The sequence below is a fragment of the Saccopteryx bilineata genome, chromosome 3 (assembly GCF_036850765.1).
Source record: "Saccopteryx bilineata isolate mSacBil1 chromosome 3, mSacBil1_pri_phased_curated, whole genome shotgun sequence".
NCBI classification, from domain to species: Eukaryota; Metazoa; Chordata; class Mammalia; order Chiroptera; family Emballonuridae; genus Saccopteryx; species Saccopteryx bilineata.
Genome location: NC_089492.1, coordinates 104,804,156 through 104,823,939, shown reverse-complemented (window position 1 = coordinate 104,823,939; position 19,784 = coordinate 104,804,156). Strand labels below are relative to the sequence as shown.

General features: G+C 39.9%; 1 protein-coding gene across 6 annotated transcripts in view; it reads right to left on the bottom strand.

Moving 5' to 3' along the window:
• PPP1R21 (protein phosphatase 1 regulatory subunit 21) overlaps positions 1-19,784 on the bottom strand; it is a 65,043-nt gene that overhangs the window by 31,722 nt on the left and 13,537 nt on the right. For all 6 annotated transcript variants that reach the window (XM_066267084.1, XM_066267086.1, XM_066267090.1 and 3 more), the window contains 9 exons: positions 17,291-17,437; positions 14,932-15,033; positions 13,088-13,252; positions 12,850-12,908; positions 11,781-11,875; positions 7,511-7,563; positions 6,880-7,029; positions 2,014-2,115; positions 1,840-1,928 (listed from right to left, as the gene is read on the bottom strand). In XM_066267084.1, coding sequence (XP_066123181.1) covers positions 1,840-1,928; positions 2,014-2,115; positions 6,880-7,029; positions 7,511-7,563; positions 11,781-11,875; positions 12,850-12,908; positions 13,088-13,252; positions 14,932-15,033; positions 17,291-17,437 — 962 coding nt within the window. The remainder of the gene's footprint in view (positions 1-1,839; positions 1,929-2,013; positions 2,116-6,879; positions 7,030-7,510; positions 7,564-11,780; positions 11,876-12,849; positions 12,909-13,087; positions 13,253-14,931; positions 15,034-17,290; positions 17,438-19,784) is intronic.

Sequence of the window (19,784 nt, the reverse complement as noted above, 5' to 3'; positions counted from 1 at the left end):
TTCAATTTTATATGGTTACTGTGGAAAACTCAATTAGAAGTTTTTAGAAATCCATGTGAACTTAACGCTTTATAAAAACTGTTGCAGGTGATCAAGTAAAATGCTTTTTATACACAACTACAGAAGTTATTAGCACAGGAATGATAATCATAAACATTCCCTTGACCTTGCCACTTTTCTCCTATTTTATTTATGGCAGACAGCTTCATTCAATACTAAGCCCATGTACTACAAAAGAACATGTCATCTGGTCTATTGAATGGTATTTAAACCAATGACCAAAAAAAAAAAAATGCCTAAGAACATGAATACCTGATGAGGTAGGGCTGAAAGCATATAAGACAGAATGTTCCAAGAATAGAAATCTTAGATCAAAGATTTATCCAGTCTTTCTAAAAATGTAATAGTGAAAAAATAATTGAAAATAAAAATACGTAACTGTTTCAAGTAGTAAATACCATTTTGCAGTGGTTCTTCAACAGATTCTTCTTAAAAATAAGCCAAATCAAATAAGGTATATTTGATTTAGTATTTTTTAAATTTCTAGAGTCAATTTTCAAAAAATTTCAGTTATTGAAGTACCCTGACAGGTTAGAATTAGGAAATAAGATGGCTCTCAACACATATTAATTTTTTAATAATAGAATTTTATATTTTTGAAAAGCTAACATCTACTATTTCAGTTTTGTAAGAAAAAAAGTCAGCCCTGGTTGGTTGGCTCAGTGGTAGAGCGTCAGCTTGGTGTGCAGAAGTCCCGGGTTCGATTCCCGGCCAGGGCACACAGGAGAAGCGCCCATTTGCTTCTCCACCCTTCCCCCTCTCCTTCCTCTCTGTCTCTCTCTTCCCCTCCCGCAGCCAAGGCTCCATTGGAGCAAAGATGGCCTGGGCGCTGGGGATGGCTCCTTGGCCTCTGCCCCAGGCGCGGCAGAGCGACGCCCCGGAGGGACAGAGCATCGCCCCCTGGTGGGCAGAGCGTAGCCCCCTGGTGGGCGTGCCGGGTGGATCCCGGTCGGGTACATGCGGGAGTCTGTCTGACTGTCTCTCCCCATTTCTAGCTTCAGAAAAATACAAAAAAAACAAAAAGAAAAAAGTCTATAGCTAATTCATGTACAAATTTTCTAAACCTTATTTGGCAATATACTATAATACATGTATGTTCTTATTTTCCTTACATTCCATTATTCTTTGATATTTATCTAAAGGTTATATCTAAGGATGAAAGATTTAGAATTAGAAGTCTTAATAGTTTTAGACCATAAGTACTGAAACTTTTAGTAGTATATCAATTTTCCAGTCACATAAATTATTTTCTCATCCTCCCAAAAATATTTAAGATGGAATATTTAAGGTTACTAAATGATATATCCTATAAGGGTTAAAGTAAATAGAGTTTTCCATTCATAACTTAAATAAATTATGACTAATCATAAAAAGGATATGCCTTTCAAAGACACCTAAGGATTATAGATTGAAATGCAGAAGTTAACTATTATAATCCTCTAGATATTTCTGCAAAAAACCCCACTAAAACTGAAATATTTCTTATAATAAGTGTGTCATTCACAGTTACTGAAAATAACCATACATATATTATATGGTTATAGTAATAACCACCATACAGAACTACTAAAAAAATTCTATAGACTGTAATTCAATTTTCTTAAATGTAAGTTTATGCTGTTCAGGCCATGGTTCTTTTTCACAGAAATCCAAATTAGCTGTGGTGCAGAAAGGTCAGGCAGATCACAAGAGGCACGTGTCACTATCTTATTAACACCAGCATAGGTCAGGTGACAGCCTACAATTCCCCAACCTCCCTAGCCTCAGAAGGGTAAGTACCTTTTTAACTGATAAGGAAGAATCTTTCTAAGAAAACATATGTAAGAGGTTAAATGCTCTGAGAAAGTTTTCAATTTCACAGTTGTCTCCTGGAAAAGAAAAACAATTTCAAGGTTAATAGTGTTATATGATAAAGAGGAGCTCCCACTTCCAGAAATCAAACAAGAAAATTACCAGGACAGTCACAGTATCTTCAGTAATACTTTCAAATAAATGAAGCATTCCTTCCTCAAGAGGGCGGACATAGGATGCATTTTCATGAAGGTATTGTGAGAACTAAATAGAAAGGGAGGGAAACTGCGTTAGATCACTGTAAAATAAAGAATTGCAACAACGTATTTGTAAATGGACTCACTGGGTTTATAAACCTATATATTTTTAGAAACATTTTTTGGGGGGTGGGGGGAAATGGGCTTTTATACAGAGATGCTTCCCTCTAATAGTCCCAGATACTATCTGCAAGTCCCCATCCCAATACAAACTAGGGAACTACAAGAGGGATGGCAGTTAACAACCAGGCAGGGTGGAAATGGGGAGGGGAAACTGCATTATAACCCAGCACCAGCAGACCCTCTTTCCCAAACATCTGCTTCTCTCCACAGAGGTCCCCGTTTAAAATATAAAAATTGAAAATCAAAACTGAGTGACATCGGCCTAGCGTGCGGAGGACCCGGGTTCGATTCCCGGCCAGGGCACACAGGAGAAGCGCCCATTTGCTTCTCCACCCCTCCGCCGCGCTTTCCTCTCTGTCTCTCTCTTCCCCTCCCGCAGCCAAGGCTCCAATGGAGCAAAGATGGCCCGGGCGCTGGGGATGGCTCTGTGGCCTCTTCCTCAGGCGCTAGAGTGGCTCTGGTCGCAACATGGCGACACCCAGGATGGGCAGAGCATCGCCCCCTGGTGGGCAGAGCGTCGCCCCTGGTGGGCGTGCCGGGTGGATCCCGATCGGGCGCATGCGGGAGTCTGTCTGACTGTCTCTCCCTGTTTCCAGCTTCAGAAAAGTGAAAAAAAAAACAAAAAAAAAACTGAGTGACAGATTTTTGTATTTGTTAGTCAAATAAGTTTGTAAATATGATATATATGTTTGCTCACTTATACTTTGCATTGGGTGTGCATTTGCCAGGCTGTAAACTGGCAGGGTGGTTATAGCCTAAGGCTTAGTTTTAAGACTAAGCTTTTCCCCACACCCTTGACTGATTGCATGATGTGGGGTGGTGCACTCTCATGAGGAATCTCATTATGCCTCAGATAAGTGACTTTGTATCAGGGACTTCCTTGTTTGTATATTGGATTAAAGGTTTTGATTTCTATACTATAAAGGGAGACAGACCAGGAGCTTGCTCTCAGTTCCTGGGATTAGCATTAGAGAGGAGAGAGCAGAGAAAGGTCACGTGGAGGAGGCCAGGAGAAGCAGCCAAGATGGTGGAGTGCTGAGTGAGAAGCCAGTTTGTGCAGAGTTTGTGCAGGGAGAAGGAAGGAGATGGGGAACAGAGGTGAGTAAGTCTGGTGAGCTAGAAACCTTTGATTCTAGGAAACTCAGATAAGTCAGTAGCTTTCTGAGCACTGAATGAGTGGGTTTTGGAACCCAGTGTGTGTTTTTACTTGCCCGCCGGGTGCAAGGTAGGATTAAAGATGATGGCCCACCAGTTCTTGGCTCCATTGTTTCATTACCGTCTGTCCAAATCTAATGCAAACCTGCATGGGCCAGGCGGCTGTGATGATGGCCATGCCTACTGGCTTTACAGTATCATACTTCATTTTTTAACAAATCTATTGAGGACAACTTCTTATTTTTACTGTAAACAATATTCAGGGTCACAAATTGCAGGAATGTAATTATCAACAAAAAAATGATATAAAAACTTTCATAACTGTTACTGACACTTTAATATTTACAAAAATTAAGTAGGAAGAATAGATTCAGAGAATATCCTACAGGCATTTAAACAATTTTGAAGCAAAAGGTTAATTTTCACTTATGAAATACTTCAATTATCTAAGTATTGTTGCCTGACCAGGCAGTGGATAGTGTCGGCCTGGGATGCTGAGACCCTAGGTTTGAAAGGACACCAGCTTGAGCATGGACTCATCCAGCTTGAGCACAGGGTCGCCTGCTTGTGCAAGAGACATTAGACATAACCCCATGGTCGCTGGCTTGAGCCCGAAGGTCTCTGGCTTGAGCAAAGGATTACTGGCTTGGCTGGAGCCCCCAGTGAAAGGCACATATGAGAAAGCAATCAATGAACAACTAGGATGCTGCAACAAAAATTGATGCTTCTCATCTCTCTCCCTTCCTGTTTGTCTGCCCCTGTCTGTCTCTCTCTCTCTTTCTCGCTAAAAATAATAATAATAGTAGTAATAATAATAATAAGTATTGTAAAATGGCTCAAATTCTGATTTCTCAGTATAAAACTGTGAGGTCACATTCTGCAGAAATGTGATTCAGTAGGCCCGACTACAAACTATTCAAACATATTGCCCTGGGCAATTTACTTAAATCTCTTTGGGCTTTGATCTTTAGAACTGTAAAATAAGATGAACTCTAAACTTATGGGTATACACACCTACTTTAAGAGTCTATTAACAAGTCTATGCCTGACCAGGCAGTGGCTAAGTGGATAGAGCGTTGGACTGGGATGCAGAGGACCCAGGTTTGAGACCCCGAATTCGCCAGCTTGAGCGCAGGCTCATCTGGTTTGAGCAAAGCTCACCAGCTTGGACCCAAGGTCGCTGGCTCAAGCAAGGGGTTACTTGGTCTGCTGAAGGCCCACGGTCAAGGCACTTATGAGAAAGCAATCAATGAACAATTAAGGTGTTGCAACAAAAAACTGATGATTGATGCTTCTCATCTCTCTCCGTTCCTGTCTGTCTGTCCCTATCTATCCCTCTCTCTGACTCTCTCTCTGTCTCTGTAAAAAAATAAAATAAAATAAAAATTTTTTTAAAAAAGTCTATTAACAAGTCTAAATACTCTGGTCCTCTTTTAATAAATGGCTTCTGAATCTCCTTTATTACAGACCTACTAGAAAATCACATAGGGCCTTTAATAAAACTCCAGTAATGAACAAAGAACCAGCATTGAGTAGAAAATAGTTTTTGATATTATAGAAAGTATAAAAGAAAATATATTAAAATGTTGTAGTACTGTTTCCTACGTCTTCTGATAGCTTTTTTCCACTGTGACATTAAAGAGTATTTCAAAGATCAAAATTTAATTTTTACAAACTTCAATAGATTTGTGGAGTCACTAAAACTGATGAACACCAAGCACCCACTAAAGCTTCTTATATGTAAGGCATAATGATGATTATGATAACTAATCTTTATTAAATGCTATTCTTGGTGCTTTACATGTATTATCTCATTTAACCTTCCCACATACATACATATCTGTGAGATAGGGACCTTATCATTAAAGCACAGAAAGGTTAAATAAATCGCTCAAGAAAGCGGCAAAAAACTGGACAGAAAATCCAAAAGTCTGATTACAGAGGCTAAGTCTTTGCAATATCAATATAAATGTCACTTAGGGGATCTGTGGTCATAAACACAATTCAAACCCTGGAAGTACTGAATGATGCACGAAAACAAACTGGGACGAAAAAGCAGGTAAGGAGAAAAAACAGTATAACTCATTTCAGGGTGGCACTTAGAGCACATTTATAGCAAGATCCCCAACTTCTTCTTTGTGGGGACCAACTTCAACACGTCCCTGATAATCTCTGCCTCCCCTACTCATGGCTTGGTATAGTCCCCTCACCCTTTGTCTCAGAGTTGGTCTGAATGACCACTACAATGTGGCAGAAGTGACGATATGTGAAGACACAGGCACATACGCACACGTGTAGGGGCACGCACGCGCGCGTTGGTTTGCTTAGACAAACCCCCCCTACCCCCACACTCATACTCCCTGTGCTCTCCTACTCCACGAGTTTGCTCATGCCTTTCTCTCTTCTAGGGACAAAGACACCTATCCCACCTTTTTTCTTATTTATAGAGACAGAGAGAGAGACAGAGAGAGGGATAGATAGGGACAGACAGACAGCAACGAAGAGAGATGAGAAGCATCAATCATCAGTTTTTTGTTGTGACACCTTAGTTGTTCATTGATTGATTTCTCATATGTGCCTTGACCGCGGACCTTCAGCAGAACGAGTAACCCCTTGCTCCAGCCAGCGACCTTGGGTCCCAGCTGGTGAGCTTTTGCTCAAACCAGATAAGCCCACGCTCAAGCTGGCGACCTCGGGGTCTCAAACCTGGGTCCTGCCGCATCCCAGTCTGACGCTCTATCCACTGCGCCACCGCCTGGTCAGGCACCTATTCCACTTTTTCCCTCCTATTCAAATCATGCCCATTTTTCAAAGCACATGCAAATCACCAAAGACTCTTTCCCAGACACTACCACTAACAGCAATCTCCCTCTTTAATGAACTCACATCACTTACTGGCCATAACCACTCACGCACACTTTTTTTTTTTTTTTGGTATTTTTCTGAAGTTGGAAACGGGGAGGCAGTCAAACAGACTCCCACATGTGCCCGACCGGGATCCACCTGGCACACCCACCAGGGGGCGATGCTCTGCCCATCTGGGGAGTTGCTCTGTTGCAACCAGGGCCACTCTAGCACCTGAGGCAGAGGCCTTGGAGCCATCCTCAGTGCCTGGGCCAACTTTGCTCCAATGGAGCCTTGGCTGCAGGAGGGGAAGAGAGAGACAGAGAGGAAGGAGAGGGGGAGGGGTAGAGAAGCAGATGGGCGCTTCTCCTGTGTGCCCTGGCGGGTAATCGTACCCGGGACTCCTGCACGTCAGGCAGACGCTCTACCACTGAGCCAACTGGCCAGGGCCTCACGCATACTTTTAACTCCCCCAGTATTTAACATAAGAATCTCCATGTTTGCCATACTTTATCTTGAGGGTAAAGACTATGACTTAGATTTTTCCCCATGCCTTCCACAGTACTTGCCTGTTGCATGGAAGTGGTCTGAAAATAAATGTTTCCCTACTTGTTCAATGAAGACAAAAGGTATCTTGAGTTATGTTTACCTTCTGATTCAACGGAGATATAGTGTCAATGGCAGAATCAACAGGAAAAATCTGAATCCTCTGCTCTGTATAAGTGTGAAAGTTCAGAAGAGCCACCACAAGGTCTTGAACGAAAGCCAGGGCCTGCCCAACAATGTCCCGCATCTTCAGCTTTAAAATGAAAAATATATAAAGTCAACTATCAAATTATCATTCTCAAACTACTTTATTAAGCCTGCTTTTGGAAAAAACATTTGAATTCTAGTATAATTATTCCTTAATTTTAATTCATTTGCTCTCGCTTGGATTTTAGTATTCTCATCAAAGTAAATTAGAAAGCCACCACTTCTGGCAAATACACCTTCTCCACTTAACCTGGACCATTTAATTGCAAGGTCCACCAACCTAGAAGAAAGGATGGCTCACGAAATTAGTGCATCCCATAATTTAGCTCTCATGGTATCAGACAACAGACACAGCAAATTCAAAAAACAGCAAGTTACACAAATTTTTAAAAAATGTATGAAAAAGTAAAGCCAAAGTTAAACACAATGGTTTAGTGTACTAAACAGAGTTCCAAACAACTAATTCTTGTTTCTGAAAAGTCAGACATGCATATCGCTGCAAAGAAAAACATGTACTTCATCTTTACCTGATGTCTCCTGTTGTGGAGTGGAACGTTCAGAGCATTATACTGACTACATTCTATAAAACAAAAAGAAACATACATTAAATCTCTCATTTTACATTTACAGAAAAACAGCTTAACTGCAAAATAACAAAGGATCTGCAGCAAAATCACCCTTATGTAAGAATTCAAAATGATTGAAGCCACAATCACCATCTAGGACAATAAATTTACATAGAATCAGTTGTTTCTCAGATAAACTAATACCTCCAATATTTTTTTACCTTTAAGATAAGAAATATATATATATATTTAAAACCCTGTTTTACTGTTTCTAAGAAATGCTTTTGGCCCTGGCCGGTTGGCTCAGCAGTTTTAGCCCAGTGTGTGGATGTCCCAGGTTCGATTCCCAGTCAGGGCACACAGAAGAAGCGGCCGTCTGCTTCTTCCCCCCTCCTACCACAGCCATGGTTTGACTGGTTCCAGCGAGTTGGCCCCTGTGCTAAGGATGGCTCCACAGCCTCCGCATCAAGCACTAAAATAGCTCAGTTGCCGAGCAATGGAGCAACAGCCCCAGATGGGCAGAGCATCGCCCTGTAGGGGGCTTGCCAGGTAGATCCCTGTCGGGGTACATGTAGGAGTCTGTCTTTCTGCCTCCCCTGCTCTCACTTAATTAAAAAAAAAAATCTGGTGTCTACTCGGCATGGAAGCACTTCTTTCAAAGACAACACTAGGTCCTGGCTAGGTAACTTGGTTGGAGTATCTTCCTGACACGCCAAGGTTGTAGGTTTGATCCCTGGTCAGGGCACATATAAGAATCAACTAATGATGACATGAATAAGTGAAACAACAAATCGATGTTTCTTTCTCTCAACCCCACTCTAAAAATATCAATAAATTAAAAAAAAAAAAAAAAAAAGCAACACTAGTCCTCTCAAAGTCACCAAACCCAGTTGCCTTTACTGTCATTACTCTCCCTGACCTCTCCATAGCAATGTGTAGAACTGAGTAGCACCATCAGGGGAACACGCCCTTGTCTGCTTCTATCTCACCAGTTTCCCCAGCTCCTCTCTCCTCAGCCCCTCCCCTTCTTAATCACCATGCTGGAGAACTCTCCAAGGACCCCGTACAGTTCTCTGTTCTTTGTACCCCTCATTCCCGCCACTCTGAATAATGGTGTTTATCCATCTTAAGAGGGTCAACATCGTTTGCTCTGCAGAGGTCTAAGCATTTATTTATAAATAGATGCAACAATAGGTAAATAGATATGCATAAATTCATCTGTCAGATAAACAACAATGTTAACCATGTCATCTTTCCCATAAACTTGCTCCTCACTTGCTTTTTGATTTCTATCAATTGCACCATATCTTCCCACCACACTGGCTCCTCCTTCTCCCTGGCCTCCCTCTCTCTTGCCTGCTTGCATGGCCCTGACAACACAGACCCAAGCCTTCACAGCAGCACACCAGGACTACCATCACAATAGTCTGGACCGTTTCCCCATGCCAGGGTGGTCTACACTCTAGCCAGATTAACTAGGAGAACACAAATCTCATCATGACAGTCCCTGGATCAAAAGCTTCTCTAATCCCACTGCCTTGTGAATTAAGTCCCAAGTCCTGTGCCCAGAACTCTTCATGCACACCCTTTAAGAACTTATCAGTCACTGCCCTCTTTACTTCACTAATTGCTGCTCAACAGGCCATGACAGCACTTTTTGTCCTGCGTACCATACTCCATGCACTTCCCTGGCTCATTTTCCCTCATCTCTGCACAATAAAACCTACTTGCAAATGCAGGCCCAGCTCAAAGCACACTTCCAAAAGGTTTCTCCAAACAACCCCACCAGCAGTAATCTGCCTTTCTCTTAATTTCTCTGAGACCCCAGGTTATCTATAGAATAGTTTAGCTTATATTTTGGACATTTCTATGCATTATCTTTCCCCTACTGAACTATAAATTCTTTGATGGTTGAGATTTTTATAATTAAAAAAATTTTGTTTTAATTTTATTTATTCATTTTAGATAGAAGAGAGAGATAGAGAGAGAGAGAGAGAAGGAGAGAGCAGCAAGCATTCAACTCCCATATGTGCCTTGACCAGGCAAGCTCAGGGTTTTGAACTGGTGACCTCAGCATTCCAGGTTGACACTTTATCCACTGCGCCACCAGAGGCTTTTTAAAATTATTTATTGATTTTAGAGAGAAAGGAAAGGAAAGTGAGTGAGGGAGCCCACACAACAGGAACACCCATCTGACCAGGAATGAAATCAACAACCTCTGCACTTCCAGAAGATGCTCTAACCAACTGAGCTATCCGGGCAGGGCTATATTATAAATTTTTGCATCCCCTATGCTACCTAACTTTCTGGACACTCAGCAAATGATTTCTAAATATTTCAGAACTAAAAGAAATAACCCACAATGACATAAGAATCTAAAGCAGGATGACAACCAGTGGTGGGATTCAGCCGGTTCACACAGGTTCAGCAGAACCAATACTTAATTTTTTGTTAAGTTCGGCAAACCGGTTGTTAAAATGACACTTGTAATCAGGGTTCTCTCTAAGGCAGCCACTCACTGTGGAAATCACAAATTTACATTCCTTATTCTTTTTTAACTTTCATCCACACAACAGGATATTCAAAGCACCTGTAGTAATGTTCATTCTGTCCACAGGTGAAAAAAATTGCAAGTGAGGACGCCAATCAAGAAGCAATATGGCAAAACCTTAAATAACAGTTTTATTGTTTTTTGTCAGGTATAATTTAATATTTTTTCATTAATATTTTAAAACTATTTATTAATTTATTATTTATTTTATTTATTTTTTTACAGAGACAGACAGAGAGAAGGATAGATAGGGACAGACAGACAGGAACAGAGAGAGATGAGAAGCATCAATCATCAGTTTTTCGTTGCGACACTTTAGTTGTTCATTGATTGCTTTCTCATATGTGCCTTGACCGTGGAGCTACAACAGACCAAGTAACCCCTTGCTCGAGCCAGCGACCTTGGGTCCAAGCTGGTGAGCTTTGCTCAAACCAGATGAGCCCGCACTGAAGCTGGCGACCTTGGGGTCTCGAACCTGGGTCCTCCGCATCCCAGTCCGAAGCTCTATCCACCGTGCCACCACCTGGTCAGGCTTAAAACTCTTATAGTCTAGTTTTGTATACCTCTTTTATTGTTTTTATTTAAGTATTAAATGCATGAAATAATAAACTACCTTTTGGTATATCTTTTTTTATACTTAAAATGGTCATTAGGGCAGAGAACCAGTTGTTAAATCATTTGAATCCCACCACTGGTGACAACTAGTATCAGAAAAGGAAGGATAAACCCAAAAGAGATTCAGAAAAAATTTACTAGAACCCGATGCCTAATACAAAAATTAAAGGGAAAATGAAACTCCAAGGTTTCAAATCTTGTGGATCAAAGTAAACTAGTGCTATTTACATGAATGCAGGAACTAGAAACAGGTGTTTCCGAGGAATTTAGGTTTTTGATGAGATTATGACATATGCTGAAGCTGGTGTTAGATCAAACTATTGTTTTTCTTTGGTGCCTTTTCTTTCCTCTTTTTTTAAGTCTTCCCTAAAAAATATTTAGAGGAAGCAAAAGAAAAATTAATTCAATTATGTGATTATAAAAAAGAAAATGTGTACTTTTTAAATGTAAATTTCAAAAACCAAACATTTTCTGTGTTCAAGGTTGTAATTTAATCATTGGCTAAAGGTTACAAAATCGTCACCTATTATACACGTAAGTTGAATTTTTTAAAAAGTCCTTTTTGTTGCTCTTGGCTGTATAAATTACCAACCACTCCCAGAAGGCACAGGAAGCAGGACTATCCGAACCAGCTCCCTAACTATCACTAGGGACTGTCCCAGGGGAGCCAAGAGGCCAACCTCCCACCTCCACACCTTTCCACCACCAACAACCACTTTTCTGGTACAAAGTTTTGAGTACTTTATGTGTAGGTTGGTTTATACCTTGGGGTATGTTAAATATGTACGATAAAATATGTGATTTTAGGCTTTTTCCAAAAAGACTGGCTTTGAAGTAGTTACATGACAATTTAAAATCTCTCTATAAAAAAGAAAACAAGAAAAAACAAACAAACAAAAAATGAGCAAAATTTTTCTCTCTACAAATCAAAAGAACAAAAAGAAAGTAACCCTCTATTGGGCCAATGAAGTGTTTTGCCAAATAGATTAGAAATTATTTTAATTAGTTGGCTACCACAGAGAGGTTCAAAGTTGCAAATACTGAAAAGCTGTACTTAATACCTACTTGTATCATTAAAAGGTACTTTTTCATTGATGATTGATAAGGATTCCTCTAATCTACCTGACAAATCTTCATGAAGATTCTTTAACTGTAATTGACTGAAAGAAAAAAATACAAAACCACATTATCACCAATCAGACAGTTGATCATTTACTTGTTACCTCAACGGCTGGTGTCAGGCTTTCAGAGAACTACACCTGACATCTGCGATATTCTTGGTGGTAGAAAATTATTAAAAGATGAAGACAAGAAAACTACTAAGCTTTTATTCCCAAGCCCCCACCACTTCTGTTTAATGATGTTGAAATTTGGAAAAATGTATCATACTCTCAGTATCTCCCACAATTTCATTTCCCAACTGCAAAGTGATCTTAGAGTCATTTCAACATCATGAATTTTCTCTTTACGACATATAAATGTGTGTTTAAGTATTATGGTAAAGTTCTTTTTAGGTGTTATATCATTTTTTCCCTTTGGCTCAAAATCTGATTAACTTTTCTGATTTTGATTTAATTATGAGGCATATATTCACACCAAGCATGTAACTCCACCAAAGCAACTAAACTGAAGAAACTCACTTGACTGATTCTATTAAAACCTAAAATATTATATCATTTATCAAATAAATGTTGAAATATGCTTTTACACCCATCAATATGTAATATTTTAAGATCTAGATATCTCCAAATTAGACCATATAACCTCTATTTTATTCAAAATGAACCATTAAAAAGTTCGCAAAGTGATGATTAGTCAGTTTTCTGCCTGGGACTACCAGAAGGCTCTCTCTTGAGTGTAGTGTGAAACAGAAACTATGTAGTCCCTAGTACAGGAGCCCAAAAATGTTATCTCTCCTGGCCCAAAACATCTGCAGGCTGCGCACTAATGCACAAACCACTCTACCAACAATGCATCAGGCCCCAGAGATAACAGAATTGAAAAGGACCCTGGAGATGACTGACTCCTGTCTCATTTCAAATGTGAGAAAATTAAGACACAGGAGCTGCCAAACCAAAACCCTAGTTTTCTGATTCTTATTTCAGGGCCCTTTGGAATTCATGTTTCCACATACCATTCTTCTGTTCGAAGCCGACATTCCTTGGCCTCCTTTTCTAGAGCCTGAGATTTTACCTGAATTTTAGAAAAAAAAGAAAAGCACGTGGCTCAGACTCTAGATGAGAGCACACTTGAGACACTACTGGCAACAGTATCACCTCGAATGACTAACTTTATGTTTGATAAAGGGCACAAACAATTTACAAAAGCCTTGACTATTTCTTCAAGTGCTCTCACTCGAGGTTTGGGCTTACTTCTAGTTTGGCCTTGTCATTCTGCAGTTTCTCAATGGTTTCCATGTACTTCCGCGTCAGGCCATCGACCACGGCTTGGTGCTGGGCCGCCTCCGTCTCCAGAGTGGCCAGCCGATTCCTCAGCTCTGCTTCCACGTGCTTGTGCTGCTCATCAGCTTCAAAAAACTGAAAAGAAAAGATCATTTTCTCTTCTCACAATATCCTAACATATACATATGAAGAGAAAAACAATGGCAGTGACTATTCATTGATCAACTTCCATATGGTTCCGTATACTCGCTATGCAAAACTAGCACAGGCATGATCTCATTGAATCATCACAGTATGTCAGAGGTAGTTTTACATTAGCTCTCCTTTACAGATACAAAAATGGGAGCTTAAAGGGGCTCTATCACATGTCAAATGTCTCACAGCTAAAATGTGCCAGTAATAGATTAGAACATAAGAGATCTACTCCAAAGGCTATACCTCCTTCCTCTCAGTCTCATGAATTTCCATTTCAAGTCCTGGCACACAGATAATTCAACTGCCCAGGGTATAACTTTTCTACTGGATTAACTTCCATAATTAAATACTCAAAATTCAAATAGATGTTATTCCTACCTAATACAGGTAAAGGTCTTTTTCTTATTGAGAATTCAATACTAATTAAAAATTACAAATACTTAACACAAAATGTACTGAGTCAAAAGTTCATTTTTTTAAATACTGGCAAAGACTGAGAATGAAGCCATTTTTACTTTCCACTGTTTGACTATGTTTACCATTTCATACACACACACACACACAAAATCAGGAAGCATAGTTGGATACACTACACAGGTAGTCCCCAAGTTACAAATGAAATAGGTTCTGTAGGTTAAAAAATGTTTAAGTATTTATATGCACAGAAAGGTAAAAATATATACTATGTTAAGACAAATATCTATTTAAGTTGTATTTAATATGTAAATGTACTTCTTCCAACTTATATACAAATTCAACTTAAGAACAAACCTACTGAACCTATCTTGTCTATAACCCGAGGACTGCCTGTACTATAACACTTACAATATGTTTGGAGGCAAACATTACTCAACATTCCATAAACATCTGAGGGCCTGTCATGAGTGCAACCCTGTTCTGCAGCTGGGCATAAAAAGCCAACATGGTTTGTACCCTAACAGTCATTACAGAGTAACAGGAGAACAGTAATAAGTTAAAGGCAAACACTACTTCTTCATAAGCCCCCATCTAAATGATCCAACCCCCTGGCCGGTTGGCTCAGTGGTAGAGCATCAGCCCAGAGTGTGGATGTCCTGGGTTCAATTCCCAGTCAGGACACACAAGAGAAAGCAACCATCTGCTTTTCCACCACTTCCCTGCCCCCCTTCTCTCTCTGTCTCTTTTTTCCTCTCCTGCAGCCATGGCTCAACTGGTTTCAGTGCATCAGCGCCAGGCCCCATGGAGCCTCCACCTCAAGTGCTAAAAATATCTTGGTTGTGAGCATGGCCCCCAAAGGGGCAGAGCACTGGCCCCAGACAGGGGTTGCCAGGTGGATCCCAGCTGGGGCACATGCAGAAGTCTGTCTGTCTCCCCTCCTCTCACTTGGGGGAAAAAAATGATCCATCTAATAATTTCCTATATAAAATAGTGTTCTGTATATTTCTATATTGTTAAGTTATAAAGTTACTCTGAATGAGATTTAACAAATGAATGACAGTGATATATTAACTAGCAACCACAGGGAACATTAAAACACTTGTACATACACAGAACACTCTATCTTGCATTTGTTTTTTCCACATTCCAGATCATATGACCCATTTTTAAATTCACATGGAAAAACAGAAAGATCTTCTCACTTGTATGTGCAACCGTTCATTCTCCTCTATCTTCTTTTGCAGATCTTCATCAAAGACACTCTTCTGCTCTTGACTCAACTGAGAAGAAGAGTCTCCACTTTTCTGATAGAAAGAATAAGTTATGTCCATATAACTTACATCCTTTAGAGAAACATCCTAAGGTACATAGATTCTCTATCACCTTAGTAGCTTGTCTCTTCTACGTGTTCGTCATTCTCAAAAAATCCTGCAAAAGGTATACAGTCCATCATTTAACTTTTCCTATGTGACACAAGTTGGAACTGCAAATATTGCAATGGACAGGAAAGCTTAAAAAAGAGAGAGAAAAAAACATATAAGGCTCACTATTCTTTGTAGATGAATTCAGGAGTAGTTCTGCTGGAAGACAGAGAAGACCCAAAACCTAGGGATACTGAAACCTATATAATTTTGTTAACCAGTGTCACCCCAATAAATTCAATAAAAAGGAAAAACAAACAAAAAAACTAGTGATATAAATATGCTAACAAATACCATTTCACTTTAAATTTTTGGTTTGGGAAATGACAGTTTTAGCAATCCACGAATCTGAGTTGTTAAACTCCTCTAAGATACTGTAATAAATTACTTAGCATTCACAAAGATAAGTTTGTACAAAAGTTCACATAAATTTCTAATTTCAAAAAAACAAAATAAAGCTGTTACAAACAGAAGAAAAAAGCTCAAAGATTTTAAAGAATACCTTCCTTTTGCTTTTTACTTTTTTAACCAATATTAACTTTTCTACATAGAAGAATAGCACTATTTAAAAGAGCCAAAAATGAACATTTGTTTTCATGGAATATAAGAACTGAGACTATTCAAGGGACAGCCTAACAATGAAACTGTGTTCAGACATCAGTCACCACACTTCTCTGCCTTTCTTGTGCCTTCATTCCTTACTGCAAATGAAGTCACTTACTGATCCAATGTGAATCAATAATTAGAAAACTCTTTGAAAACAGAGTAGCTATATTAAAAAATGTATCAAATATCCACTGTGCTTGGGACAGAAGAGGAGCACAAGGAACTGCTGAATTACACACTCTGTGTCCTCGGAGCTTACAAATTTGGATAGCTTTAATTAACGTGATTCCAGGAGTGTGACACCCGAATCTCCGCTAGAACAGCCCTGGAGGGCATCTCGCCAACCTGGGGAGCACGGCTCAAGCACAGACGGTTCAAGTACAGATGGTTATTCCTTCCCCAATGGTGTTTCAGAATTTCCAGAGTTCGTGTATTTTGACAGTTTCCCAAGTGATTCTAATACATACCTGTTTTTACATAATCCTGTGATGACAGGAGTATCATTCCCATTTTGTTGATGGAGAAACTGAGGTTGCGAGGCTTAAAAATTTGCCTAAAGTCATAAAACTATAAATGGCAGGCAATGAATCCAAGCCTGGGCTTTACTGCCAGCCACTCTGTGCTGCTACAGTTACTGTGGGTCTTCTTTTTCCCTCCTACAACTCTATTCTAACAGCCTCACATCTACACACTTGGGAGTGTTGGTCTATATACACACATACATGACTTAAAGATTCAATCACACCTGACTTGTGGTGGTACAGTGGATAAAAGCATCGACCTAGAATGCTGAGGTTGCCAATTCTAATTCCTGGGCTTACGTAGTCAAGGCACATATGAAAAGCAACTACTATGTGTTGATGTTTCCCACTCCTCCTCTCTTCCCTTTCTCTCTCTCTCCTTTCTCCAAAAAATAATAAATAAAATCTTTTAAAAAAACGAAACTCAATCACTAGCCCTAACCCTTAAAAAAATGCAACTTCTTAAAGTACCAGATCATCCATCTTAGAGCAGTAAGAATCTTGACTCACTACATAAACCATAAAGGGAAAAGTTTATTTTTACCTCTTTGGACAACACTACCAAATTGGCCTCATAAGAATGAACACTTAGAAAAAACATCTACAGCAAGCCTACAAGCCTAAGGTGTGTAACTGCTACTTTCACGTGAGCAGTTACACTCTGGCAATGTTTCTCATTTTATTTGCCAGATCTTGAGTTAATGGCAACCTGGTATAACTGAAGATGTCAATAATTTTGGCCAATATGAATTATTCCTTTCATTTTATCAGCCACTAAAGCAAATATATGCATGTTGCTCTTAATAAATTCTTTCAAACTCACATTCATATGAAAATGCTTCTAATGCCTAGTATATGTTAATAGTAAATACCTGCTTTCTTGACCTGATATCCAGGTGTAATAATGGAATATTAGAGAATTTGGAGGTGGGGTCTTCTGTTACAAGCAGGATGGCCTATAGATGTCTGTACCTAACAACAAAGTGACACTACCTTGCTTTTATTTGACCTACCTTGTTTTTCTTGCCTCGGGGTTCACTTAGAGCCAGTTCATCTTGAAGCAATTCTACCCTCTTGGCAAGCTGCAGATTTCGAAATGTCAAACTGTCCATTTCCTGCTGTAGCTTTCTCAATGATTGGTCCTTCATTTTTAGTTGTTCCTACAAAGTGAAAACAAACTATTCTTTATAATTTAGCCTGGAGGTTTAAAAATAATAAAAAAACAATTATTTTTGCTTCACCAAAATATAATCAAAACCTCTTGCTTCAGAGAATTCCAGTTGTACATTTATAATTCCAGCCCCTGTTTTTAGCTCTGTTTAGTGGCAAAAACATTTTTTGACCAGACCAAGGAAATTCAGAAATAGAATACAAATACTAAAGTAACAAGACAGCCATCAACTTAAAGTAAAATACCCACAACTATCTGTTACTATACAATGTTGTTATATACGTGTTGGCAGTGAGCAGACTCAAAGCCTGAGGCTACAATTTTATAAACTTGAATTTTTAAAGATAACCTCAGACTCAATTGATAACGCCCTTCAGTGAATAAGAACAAGCAGAAATATATTTGTATTCATTTTTTTCTATAAACCCTCCCTGAATTTAAATCTGTCAAAAGAAGTCTTTTCTATAGACTTAACTAAACTTTATTCTGATTTGTCAGAGATAAAAATCATTGTTATCCTAACACAAGAATATTTTCAGCTGCTGTTCTACATGAATCCCCTTTAAAGTTAAGTGAAAAAAGAAACAAAATATAAATATATCTTCTTCAGGCCATTCTGTATTGTTTATACCATAATAGGGTAAGAAAATGAGAAACTGGATAAATATTTTATTCACTCGATTTTTTAAAAAATATTATTCTAACTACATTTTACTTATAACATTCTGACAACTTTGTGTTCACTGGTAATCAAATACAGACAGCCATATGCTACTTTAAAGAACTGTACTTTTAGGCCCTGGCCGGTTGGCTCAGTGGTAGAGAGTCGGCCTGGCATGCAGGAGTCCCGGGTTCAATTCCCAGCCAGGACACACAGGAGAAGCGCCCATCTACTTCTCCACCCCTCCCCCTCTCCTTCCTGTCTCTCTCTTCCCCTCCCGCAGCCAAGGCTCCATTGGAGCAAAGTTGGCCCGGGCACTGAGGATGGCTCTATGGCCTCTGCCTCAGGCGCTAGAATGGCTCTGGGAGCTCTGGCTGGTTGGCTCACTGGTAGAGCGTCGGCCTGGCGTGCGGGAGTCCCGGGTTCGATTCCCAGCCAGGGCACACAGGAGAAGCGCCCATCTGCTTCTCCACCCCTCCCCCTCTCCTTCTTCTCTGTCTCTCTCTTCCCCTCCCGCAGCCAAGGCTCCATTGGAGCAAAGTTGGCCCGGGCGCTGGGGATGGCTCTATGGCCTCTGCCTCAGACGCTAGAATGGCTCTGGTTGCAACAGAGCAACACCCCAGATGGGCAGAGCATCGCCCCCTGGTGGGCATGCCGGGTGGATCCCGGTCGGGCACATGCGGGAGTCTGTCTGACTGCCTCCCCGTTTCAAACTTCAGAAAAATACAAAAACAAAAACAAAAAACCAAGAACTGTACTTTTATTATTTTCACTTTAAAACCACTGCAAAACTAAGATGAAGTCAAGTTTTAATGAATAGGTGATTGAAGTTTTTGAAGCAGCAAACTAAAAACTATAGGCTGGTGTTGGGCAAACAAATGTTTTAGACTTGCTCACTGGTACTTTGCCTGATTGGTGCCTGAGCACGAAGCAGCACGACGTGTGTATAGTGTGTATAGTCTATGTAAGGCTGCAGGTGCTTGTCCTCTGGGCAGATTGGAGATTGCAGATTGCCTGCCACCACTGAGAGGCCATTTTTTGCTACTGCTTGTCAGAGAAGGGGTTCCCCCCTCCCTTACGCCTGTTTGCTCATGAACCCTGAGAGAGGAAAACGGTTTTCCCTGCCTGCCTGTTTGTCCATCCACCATTACAATACTCTAATAAACCATTTTCTGGCTCCACAGTTCCTTTACCGGCTGCCCGAGTCCAAGGTGAACCTGCATGGCCATGGCCACCAGCCTTACATATGGTGCCTGCAATCTATTGACTATTTAAATGTTGAGAGCTGGGCTAGAGCGATAGAATAATAAGTTATGAGTAAGTAGAAAAACATTGTTCCTTTCTATTGTTTGCTTAGTAGCCCTTGGTTTTCAGTTGAGATTCAATGATAAATTTAGTTCTACCATGTCCAAATTATCAGTATTTCAAATTAAAGACATTCAAATCAGTGAATGCTTATTGTATCCACAATTCATTGAAGAGACAAACCCAATATAATTAAAAGCCTACTAAACGGAAGACATCCTAACATTCCTTTTGAGTGAACCAGCAAACTGTCATTCTTACTATAATTATAATGACCACCGCAATGAATGGTAAAACAAATTTCTTTACATCTTTATAATTAAGTAATCACTAGCTGACTAATGCTCCAACTCCATTACCCAATCATTAA